Source organism: Camelus ferus, chromosome 1, assembly GCF_009834535.1.
Source record: "Camelus ferus isolate YT-003-E chromosome 1, BCGSAC_Cfer_1.0, whole genome shotgun sequence".
Lineage (NCBI taxonomy): Eukaryota > Metazoa > Chordata > Mammalia > Artiodactyla > Camelidae > Camelus > Camelus ferus.
In genome coordinates, this window is record NC_045696.1 from 66,079,285 (window position 1) to 66,091,423 (window position 12,139).

At 37.4% G+C, this 12,139-nt stretch overlaps 1 protein-coding gene across 3 annotated transcripts in view; it reads right to left on the bottom strand.

The window, feature by feature from the left end:
• Nucleotides 1-2,473: 2,473 nt before the first annotated feature.
• The window catches only part of IL1RAP (interleukin 1 receptor accessory protein), a 121,427-nt gene continuing 111,761 nt past the window's right edge, over nt 2,474-12,139 (bottom strand). For 2 of the 3 annotated variants that reach the window (XM_032482139.1, XM_006188867.3), the window contains one exon: nt 2,474-3,743. In XM_032482139.1, coding sequence (XP_032338030.1) covers nt 3,025-3,743 — 719 coding nt within the window. In that variant the 3' untranslated portion in view covers nt 2,474-3,024. Of the gene's footprint in view, nt 3,744-7,942; nt 10,929-12,139 lie in introns of those variants that run through there. The other variant, XM_014562725.2, reaches the window with a different exon arrangement.

Below are 12,139 nucleotides of genomic sequence, written 5' to 3' on the forward strand. Positions count from 1 at the left end.
TAATTGGTTGGGTGTCATTAGGAAACTCAATCTGGATAATATGTTCCTGTTTTGTACTGCTTTTATGCTAAAAGAAAAATGATGTAACGAAATCAGACTGTAAGCCACAAATCTTTATGCAAATAAAAGTTTATGCAATCACAAGAGTGATTTCACTATGGGTATAAAACTGACCAACAATTATTGAGCACTTACAATGTGCCAGGCACTGTGCTATGAACTTCCATGCATTATATCATTTAGTGCTCACAAAGTGTGATGAGGTTAATAGTATTATCTCCATTTTAGCTAACAGGAGATCAAGACCCAGAAAGCCCACAGTCAAACAGACAGAAGAGAAGCAGAACTCAAGTTCGTCTCTACTTGACTTGAAACTTACTCCTAAATAGGCAATATTCCTGTGAATGATGTCCATTTAACCTACAATCATTATCATTTCAGTTATAAATATGCATGGCCCATGAGGAAATTTTCTTATTGTCAGCCTCAACGAAATGTATAGCACTGAATGCTACATTCAACTGTAGCATGTTGGGTCAGGGAATAATAACATAAGCTCCTTGCTTTTCTCCACACGGTACAAGAATGGTCTAATACCTTTCGGACCCTTATATAGCTAATGCCAAAAAATATGACTTTATACCGCTTACACTGTACTTATGTTGTCAATGTAAATTGATACTTACCAAAATTCAGCTTTTGAGAGCTCCACAATTATCTAGCTACACATTCATAACAAGAGCTCATGTTTAATTTTCCATGCCTCTGCCACTGGTCTTTTCATTTATTTCCTTCACTAAGAAAATAATTTATAAATGACAAAAGTAATTTCTCAATTTTTCCAAAGACATTTTATGGTTTGGGACACTGTGCTAATAAGGAATAAGACTGATTATGGGGAACAGCTTTCTCTCCCTTCTTGGGATTTGTGGCAACATACATTAACGACTATTTAACAGTTTTAGAGAGGAAACCCTACTATCTGTCTTCCAGGGGAGATCCTTGAACATACACCAGGAATGGATTAATCTCTTCAGGAAGGAACGCTGTGTAGAACATGAGTTGTGCTCGGTCATTTTCTGGTGGATATTCAGGTAGGGTAGCCTGCCATTTCTTAATTACAAGTTTCCTAATTGGTCACATTTACTCTAGATGGCTTAATTCTCCTGTCTTATTTTGACAGGAAAAGAATCTAATTGTAATCTAATCTAACCTGCATTTTTCTCCAAGAGGAGGAGTGGAATGAAAATTCTGGCTTCTCTCTCCACCCTTCATTCACTTTTACTGACTGAAAAAGGATGGCATTCATTGGGCCATTACTCAGTAGCACCAGGGCTCATGTATTGAAGAGAGTGCTCATGTCTTGTAGGAAATTTTGCTCTTTTTACTCTGCTACTGTTCAGGAGTAGCAGATTGTACTTCTGATTTTCTCACGCTAAACTCACCAGGCAAAGACCTTTTACAGAGTAGATGTAAGACACACTATTTTCCAGCTTTTTCCCCTTAATGGAGTTTTGGGTCAGATCAGCCCCATTCTGAGGGTCCAGATGTCTTCAATTTGGGAAGATAATAAATATCTTCCGTTATTTCCTTAGGACCAGTCTGTGTTTTCAAGTCTCAATATTACCAGGGTTATTTGGATTCCCATTTGGACATGGGTTCTTCGAGTAAATACTTTAGTTCTGAAATTACAAATATGTGTTTGTGTGTTTTGGGGGGTTCTTTTCTTCTTTTTTTTTTCAATGTTTAAGTCATCCCATAATTGACAAATTACATAACGTTCTGGATTTTTAGATTCTTTTAAAACACAGGACAATCTTTCAACACTGGAGCTATTCAGTGACAGCAATCAAGATGGAGCTGAGTAGAGGATGCTGCCTTTTAAAGTAATACATGTTTTTTAATTACCTGCAGGCTCAACCATCTCTATGCTCTTCTTGACTTGGAAATCAAATGTCACGTTCCTTTTATGATTGTGTTAAAATGCTTAGAGTAAAGAAATACTTATCTGTACCTATGCTCCTGTACACGTGGGTAATAGATGGAGAGCATGTATATTATGATTATATTTGGCCCTGTTTTCTCCTATTTATTACTTTTTGATCCTTGTAAGCACTTGAATTAACTATCCATTCTCAGAACCCTGAATGAAAGAAGGGGTTGATGGACCAAACTCTACCCTAAACTCCTAACCGTACTGAATTTTTCAGCTGTCATTTCTAAAAATTTCATAATAAAATTTTTGTGTAAACTGCCATTTCATTTGAAGCATTTTCTCAATCTCTTTTGGTCCTTTCCTAGATCACTCCTAATACACATTAGAATGAAACTAAAAAGACATTTCATCTTTCCTAGTACCTAAACCAAACCTCAATTTCGTGAAAGGTCATAAAATGTAGAAGGGAGAGAGAGAAGTAAAAATTTTTTTAGTGCAAATGAAATCACATAAAAATATAACTTTATTGATGCTAACAACTTTAGGCAGTTTAGAGAACACTAGCTTACAGTGAGACAGAGAACGCTATGTGGCCCTGTGTGGGTGTATTTGGTTCTTCCTGGGAAAACGTGCTGCAGGCTTCCTGTTGCACTTAGTTCTGCGGCTTCCACCGGAACCAACTCCATGATGCTCCCTTGGGACACACATTCCCTGTAAATGGCGTAGACCAAGTACACCTGACTGGTTCATAACATGAGGTTGGTCAACAAACTCAAAGGAAACACACTGGAATTCTTTGCTCAGTTTAAACCCATTGGGCGAGAGAGAGGATCAGACTTTAGGCAACTTGCACATCCTGACCTTCTAGGGCCCAAGAAGAGTGTGCTCTTCCTGAGGCCATTAGAGGCAATAAATAGGGATTCAGGTCCTTTGGGTCTTTTTTCTCCTAGAAATAAACAGTTTTTAAAAATCAATAAAGGGGGCACAATCTGATAGTCCATTAGATGATAAAAATGTCAGTTATTCCCATAGGTTCATGACACAAAATGGGCTGGTTGAGATAGTAGCCACCACCCACCACACCGTAATTATAGGATATAGAAGTCATTGTTATTGGATAAATCCGTGAAATGGTGGAGAGCAAGGGCTGAGATCTGGGGAGCAGGGGGTTCCAATCTGGTGCCATTTTGTATCCATTGAGTTTCTGGCTCTTGGGGAACAGGCTTACAGAGGTGTGTCTCCCACTGGGGCTGGGTGTGACTCTCTGCCCGGCTCTTGCTCCTAAGGTGACTCTCTCCTTCACAGTAGGTGACACAGCAGCGACAGGCTGCAGAAGGCTTCCCTTTGTGCCTGGACATTGTGTCCGGGGCTGGAGAGGCAGCTGCGGCCCTTCCTGAGCCCTGGAGTTCTGGGGGCTCTTTCAAACGGCTTCTCCTTCTTTGAACATGGTCCATACTGATGTCAGACTGGGAAGAGCAGCTCTCATTCCAGCCAGAGCTGGCACTCAGACTTCTCAGGGGAAGAGCCAACCGCAAGGCCTTCCAGAATTTAGAGCCAGAGTGTTTGGATTTTTCTCCTTTCCAGCTCACAAAAGAAACAGACTCCTTCAGCTGCAGGATGCCTGGGTGCGGATGCTCAAGGGGTCGGTACTCAACCACAATGAGCTTGGTGGCGATGGAGTTCTGGCACATGACACCCAGTTTGAACTCCAGCATGCTGATGCTCTTTTCTGTCACATAGTCTGGGCTCAGAACAACAATCATCCTCCGGCTCCTCTGAATGAAGTCAAAAACTGCTTCCACTGTATCTACAGGAAAATGGAAAGATAGGACAATGCCTAGTGAAAACTTATATTATAAGCTTCAGTTCACCATTGTCCATCCTACAAAGGACAGGCAATGAATAATACTTCGGGATATAGGATCTATATTTGAAATAATCCACCCAGTTAAGAGTATCACCTACACCACTCTTTCCAATGGTTGCTAAGTATTCGCTGCTTTCAAGGGTGAGGAACTAACCACCTCTAAAAGCAGCTCATTTCAGCTCAGTTGGTAAATAATTTCTTGTTTTCAAATGTTCTTTACTTCCACTTTTATTTGGTGATCTTATATGTAACATCTTTAAATATCTGAACTATTTCACTATTATTGTGATCTCGTATTTTTTTCTCATCACCAGATTAAAGAACTTCAGGATTTTTATCTTATTCTCCATATGACCTGGTATGAAGTCTCTTCTCCACTTTTATATTTTTTTTTCTGAATTTTATATTACAAAATTATAAATTTTCAGTTTATATATGTGTCTCCTAAGAGTGGTATCCTGAACAGGACTGAACAGAATGCTCCAGACAGTCTAATCAGCAAAGATCAATAGGGAATTACTACTTCCTAAGAGTCACATAGTTATATCTCTTGATATTTAAAATTTTTGGACTCATCAGACAGTTCATAGTACTGATCATGTTGTCAACCAAAATTCTTTTTATTTATGTATGCACATGGTGTGTGTGTGTGTGTGTGTGTGAAGAATTGGTCTGAAAATCAATTAAAGGGGCAACAAAAATGACAGTGGGTAAGAATCAGTCAATTATTTAAGACTTTTCACCAAGCATTCAATTCTAATGATTATTGAGGTAAATTTGAATGGAACCCAGTGGAAAGTTCTTGAGATAAACGCAGTGCTTAACTCACTGTGATATTTAGAGCTTAAATAATGTGATTTTTCTGAAGAAAAGGAATTCCAAATGTATAAATAGCCCTCAGTGACAACAGGGAAAACATGCTGCAGACAGACCATGAATTTGAGTACCTAAGCTTTTGAGGCCAGGGGCGAAACACTGACTGAGAAGCTTCGCAGCCTGTGAAGACAAGCTGAAAGTCTGCAGGGAATTGGATCATGAATTTGACAGGGAATGAAGAAGATGTGCTCCTTACCAGATTCGTTCTTTTCAGTTTTTGAATTTCACATGAATTTGAAGGTAGTCAAAAGAGACATGTTAATGCTTAAGAACTCTTGACTGGGTCTATCAAGAACACAAAGTGTTTTAGATAATTTTCGTTTCAATCTTAAAAGATACATCTAAATTTCCACTCATCTTCAAAGTCTGTGTGTGCCTATGTGTGTGTGTGTTTTGGTAACTCCTTTGTCCTCTCTGGTTCTACTCAGAATCTCATGTAGATAGATGCCTTTCGTCAATCTGAGAATGTGAGAGTAGAAGTCTACTGTTTCTCATCACAGGATAAATACAATATAACCTTAAAATAAAATGGATAGTTTTTCAAGAAAAACAAAAAACTTGTGCACTTACATTGTGCGTGTGGCATGTGTGTGCTTGTCTCACTTCAAAATGGTCACTTTGGGAAAATGTCTGTTCTGTCCAATGGGAATACCATTGTTGAAAATAAAACACTGTCCTAGATTTTCTAAAGAAAATTGTCTTTAGATCCTGGTGCTTATAAAAATTGTTTTAAATTTTGGTACCCCACCCTGAAAGCGTAGGATTTGCATTTGAAAGAGGGTAATAATAAAAAAAAAAAAGCAAACATGAAGAGTGGAATTCCAGACATCGAGGAATGGATACAGGAGATGCTTCTCAGATGAGGCTGGGCTATACCTAGGGATTTCGCATAATACTCCGAAGGAAGCTATTTCCTTCGTGGCATATTTTAGTATCTTCCATATTGTCAAAACTTTATATTTGAAGATGTGAATTATTGTTTTTAATGCTGAAGATTATTTGGACAGGAAGTTGTAAACTAGGTTGTTTATTCAATTTGGCTTAAAAAATGAAGTGTGGTTATAGATCGATAAGGCCAGTTTTCTTGAGTGGTATGAAATTGGTTTTGAAGTTAAATTTTCTGATCAAGAACTCTTCAATACTCCATAATACACCTGCCTGTAGAAGTCATAATCGCCTTGGCATTCACTAGGGAGTAGAAAGAAAACCAGAAGAAAGCTAAAGCTGTCCTTTTGTTCTTTGGCTGGGTTATTGGTGTATGAAGGAGGAGCAAGCCTCTCTCTCAGCCTCTCTCAAAACTTGAAGTACAGTTAAAAAAAAAATGGGGGCGCCTAATTTGGAAGATGAATCTGAATTCAAACATTTGAATGGTTTCTCCATTTATCTTATTTAATACAATCATTTATTTTAATATCTGTAAAAGTCTGAGTTCATTTACCTATAAAATGCATATAATGAGAGCAAACTTGTAGGATTGTTAGACAGTTTAGCGATAACTATATGTTAATGTCTAGCACATGGTACACATTTGAACTGATCACTTTGATTAAATTATTATTCAATGTTTAGTGAACACAATATTAAACTAATGCATGGACTAATGTTGATTGAATCAATTCCTAAAAGTAACATTAGAGAATCACCTTAAAATGTGGGTTTATAAGAGAACAGTAAGTTTTCAAATTCTGCCTATTCAGCTTAAAATAAATATGGATAAAATACTACTTGAATACTTAATCTATTAGCCCATTGCTAAAGATAAGCCATCTCCCTTGGGTAGAAACAGAAATAACCCAGTTGCTGAATGTATCTCTTCTTTCATACTATAAATTTACTTGTGTCAAAGATCTGGTGACCTCAGTAAATGACTGAAAAAATATATTGAGAGTTTTAAAAAGGTCAGTAACAGCTAGGTGGCCATGATACCCAAACTACTGATATTGAAACCTGCTGATAGTGAAAATAGTCACCACTATATTCTAGGAGGTCATTTAATGTTTTCAAAGCTGGAAGCAACTTCAGGCTCAGCGTCATTTATCCAAAATGCAAAACACCCCTTAACAAAACCTCAGTAAGATCCAGCAGGTCTCTGCTTGTACACCTCTAGTATCAGGGCGCCTAATATCGCCAAAGATAGTGAAATACATTATTGTTCAACTCTAAAGTTGTTTCCTGAATGAGTAGAAATTTTCTTATAACTTTCATCCATTGATCCTAATCCTTCTCTTTAGAGACTGATTTGAAACAGGATAGTTCTTCAGTAGGAAAATTTTTACTAAGCTAACCAGCCCAGTTACAGGGATCCAATAAATATTCTTGGAATAAATGAGTACTTGAGATTTTTTTTTTTAAAGTAAGACTTTCCTGTTACTATGAGCTTAATATTAACTCAAAAGAAAATGCCTTTCCAAATATTTATCACTGCTTTGTTTGAAATTTGTGAAAGAAATGTATCTTTGATTCAAATGATCATCTATTAACTAAAGGCAAGACATTAGTTAATTGATCTCATTCTGAAGCAACTGCCTTAGGGTTGTATTAAAACCTATATATGGTAAACGATTCCTGTAAGCTACTCAAGTTCCAAGTTGAACAAAACAGAATAGGCTTGTGTCTTTATTTTGAAACTCTCTCCTCTCTCTCATTCTTCCTCTCTGCCTCTTTGTTATTCTTTCTCTCTTTCTCTACACACACACACACACACACACACACACACACACACACTTGGTATGCTAGATCAATCTATTTTACTTAACTCTTTAACTCACATGTAAAGAAAATGTTCTGGAGATGAAGTTGCCAGCTTTCTAAGAATTTCCTCAGAAAGAGAACATGAATGTCCCTTATAACATTTCTTTTTCTAAGTGTATCATTAATTCTTTTTATTATCATTTCCTATGCCCAAACATGAAAATAAAGACAAAAAACATGCACAAAATAAAATTCAAAGCTGAAAATAAATGATTTATTTTCAAAATAAACAAATTTACAAATTAAAGGGAAAATGGAAAATACAAAAGTTTATGAATAAAATTAAAAAAGATAATCTTAAAATATTAAACCTATGGAAAGAAAATAGATAATTAACAATGGAGTGATGCTTTTGTTTCCCAATACAGTGGAGTGTTTGTTTATTAGAATCCTATGGATCATCTAAATTACAATGCAGAAAAGAATTAAATAATTTTATATGATTGTGTAATTAGACACTCTACATATCATGTTTTTTTTTTTTGTTGTTGTTGTTGTTAATTTGGGTGCAGAAGGTCTTCATATCATATACCTAAAACCATTAAGGTTTTTTTTTTTTAACATTAGGTACTTCTTTTTTTAACATCAGAGAGCAATTTCTTCTTGCTCTCCATATTATATTTCTCTATTTCCCTCAAATATTCTGTATTAGGCATCTTCTGAGACATTAACAAAAAATCTTGAAACAAAATTCTCTTAGGATAAGACATCATTTAGATTTGAATTGCTTTAGATTTAAGCATTTGGAAAAGTTCAGTACCAAAGACAGGAATATAAATAGACAAGAAGTATCAAGAAATTTCTAGGGATACCAAACAGCACTTGGGGTAAATATGAAATTCAAAAGTGCAAAAAGAATGCAGCATTGGCAATAGAATGGCTGGCCCCTTCGTGATGGGACTGTCCCCCATTTACCTGAAGTTCATGCTAGAATTGATATTCAAAGCTTATCTGGAGTCAGCTCTCCTCTGGTCTTGTGAGTCAAAGGTTAAAAGGAGGAGTAATTGTAGTTTGTAATAACAAAAAGCATTAATAAGGCTAAAAAATTTGGATCCAAGAGTAACTTTATACCATAGTTTTATGGTCAATGATTCATGAAGTTTTTTTTAAATTTAAAATAATCAATAACTCCTCTATAGAAAAATGATTTATTATATAGACGTTAATACCTCCAAAGGACACTGAAATATAGGAGGTAGTTTTAGAATTGCTTATCAACATTCATATTACTAATTTAAGGGTTTCCTTAAATTATGAATTATTGTGTTTCATAGGATATCAAGGCTGATTAATAGGTATTTTTATTTTCTTTTCCTTTATTGCTTATCAATCCAAATAAAGATTTACCTCTCTAGTAGCTGAGTACAAACATTAACATAGCTTAGTTTCTAAGTGTGTGTGTTTGTTACATAGTAGACGATAAGTTAATGCCAGAGGACTGGCTATTGCTTAGCAGTGACCATGGAAGTGCTGTGTGCAATGGATTCCACTGCACCCAGATCAACTGTGGCAGTAGTAAGTTATTTATACTAATTCAGGGAAGGCGAGAACTAACAACAACTAACACTTCGTTAGCTGTAAATTCACAATTATTAATGTACAGAAAACACTGACACAAAAGTGTTACAGTAAAGAACATAATTTAAAAACTGGATAAAAGTTCCATTACTTTGTGATACTGTGCCAATGACTATTTGAAGATATATGTATATATGTGTATGTATATGTGTGTGTATATATATTTATATATACAATTCAAGTATATATGTATATATGTAATTCATGTATATGTGCAATATATATACATATATATAATTCTTGTGTGTATATACATATATATTTAAAAATCTATATTTAACATATAGATAATCACCACTCTGTAAACTCTAGACTTAGTTTTCACTTTTCCAAGTCTTAAGAACAGTAACAGTTTACTTAAAACAAGCTAAAATAAATTTCATTGACAATGACTTTTCACACTGACTTTGTTTGGAGTGAGTCTATTAACTGTACCAGTGAATAACATATGAAAAATACTTGGGGGTCCAGTTAATGCTCTTAAAATATTAATGCTAAAAGCAACTCTCAAGGTCACTGAGTCTGTCACACTTTACAATTGGGAGAGAGAAAAAAGTGAGGAGAAATTACCTTCCTAATATTCACATTCGCAAGGCTGAGATTAAAAGACAAATTGACAAACACTCTGTTCTGTGCTGTTTTCACAAGCCAGAAAATACCCTAAAAGCATTTTGCTGTTATTCTACTTGCTTTTAGCACCATTAAGAGAAGCTTCCTATCAGACTTAACCAAGTGTGGAGCCACCTGCAGACTCTGAATGACTGACACAAGGTGCAGTAGACAGGGAGATGGAGTGATCAATATGGGGTCAACGTATGGACTATCAGGAGTTTACTGTAATAAAAAACCAGGATATATTTTTCAAGTTGACAGATATGACATCAATTACCTGAGATAAGAGGGCACCCAGCGGGGGAGCATAGTAGGAGACAATGCAGGCAAGCCCTTTAAACCAATTATAAGAAACATTCTCAGTTCCAGTGCTTTGTATTGCTCCAAGTGGGTGTCAGTCTTGCTGTGATGCTGCATGCACAGCAGAATGAGCAAAAGAGCTCATTATCCTTAGCTAAAATACATTTAGGCCCGGATTATCTTTTTAATGGATGAGTAAAAAATAAAAGAGAGAGAAAACTCTACCTGGAAGCTCATGGTGACCCTGTTAACGACTTATCTTTAAGAAGTCTTTAAATCCACAGCAGAAGGCTGCCTCGTAATGTTAAGATTATTAAAAGAGAGAGGGAATAGAGACACACAGGACCAGGAATGGAGGATGCTGGGGAAATTCGCATCAGCCAAGTCTTTGTTTGCAAAGAACGTAGTGAACCTAGTGACATCAGATGCTGGTGACGGAAGGTGGCACTGTCATTTCTAACCTTGGTATTGCCTGAGGAAGTGCAACAGCCAGTCACACAGTCACCCTGAACTTATCTCCACGGGGAGGTGTCCATAAATTGTTTTTCTGTCCATGAAACAATGAATTGGGGAATAAAGAAAGGTGAACTCTTCCTTCCTGGAGTACCCTTAGATCTTTTTACTCCTTTCATTGGCCCTTTCATACATTTTTCAAGGATGAATAGGAGAGACCCTGCTCGCCACTTCTAGACCACCTGGAGCTTTTCTTCACTGGCATGGCCACCTGCAGCTGCTTCCAGAACCTGCCCTGCGGATACTTTGATTTCTCCCCTTTCCATTTAATGACCGTGAGCACCGTCTTAGCCCTCTTCAGCTCCTTCACCTTCATCTCCTTCACAGCCTTGTACTGTACTAAAATGACGTTGATGTTGCCCCGAGAGGCCATGTTTTCTAGGCCAGCCTTGAGCTCCAGGAGGGCTTGGGTTCCCTGGAGCACGTAGTTGGGGCTTAGGACAACCAGGAGGCGTCTGCTTTTCTGAATGAAGCTCAAGGTCTCATCTGTGACAACTGGGAAAGAAAACACCATGGGGATTAATGTCGGCCAGGAACTCCCCAAAAGTATGTGGCTTGAGCAGCAAGTGAAAGGAAATTAGGGTAGCAGCCTGAGGATGGAGGTGAAAGTTTTCACCAAGAACACTTAATCCTTCGACCCGATCACTCTGTTCACAAAATGCCACTCTCTTCAGGGAGAAGAGAAACTATATGCACATATTCCAACCCACAAAGAATTCCAAACAGCCATAAAGCCAAAATGTATTTCTATGACCTTGATCTTCAAAAGCATTATTTGGGACATGAAGAATAAATGGGTTGTACTGAAATCAATTTCTTCAAACTATGTGGCATGTTGTGACCCAGCAAAATCAGCTCCTGGGCCCTTTCTCCCCAAAAATACCCATATATCAACTCTCTATGGCTAGTGAACATTCAAAAATATAAACATTATAGAGTCAAAGTCATAGAAATTCATTCTCCATTAACACAGAACCACAAGAGTAAGACCCTTCATTTTCTGAAAGTCCCCCTGTATTGCCAGACACTCCCTCGACCCAGACTAGTATCACTATTTCATTGGAACAGGAACTTTAGAAAATTTAGCCAATTGAATGGCATTTTGGCTGGCATCACAATCGCAGCTCAGCTTTCTATTCTGCTCTCTCCTCTGGAGCCTAAATTAGTCCCTGGATCTTTCTCCTTAAACTCCTACCATTACTGTGAAGCCATGTGTTTCGGCAGCTGCTAGCTGATGTGTGTGCCTTCGCTAACAAGCAAATGCTTTCTTCAGGTCAAAAATAAGAAGAAAAAAAAACAAGGAAAATGGAAATGCAGTGTAATTTTATGCTGTTGTCAAGGGCTCTGATTAGTTCCTGTCAGTAAATTCTTGGGGATAATCCATCTCCTTGAGGTTGCTCATCAAGGACTGTATAATCCTTCACCTGGGGGTCAGAGAGAAGCCAGCTCCAGGGAAGGCACTAGCGTTGTGGAAAGCTACTTCATGGCCTACCCCTAGGTGGTCATTTTGCCTCTTAATCTTCACAGGTGTAGAGGCAGTGGGGAAAGACTTGCAATTAAAACAGCATGTGCAGTCTGGAGTTGAATCCAGGAATAAGTAATTGTCTACTCCAAGCAGTGTTGCTGGAGGTTGATCATGTGTAAGCAGGGAAAGAGACCCAGAGGCAAAGAGGACTGAGTGAGAGCAGTAGGGAGAATCCAAAAGA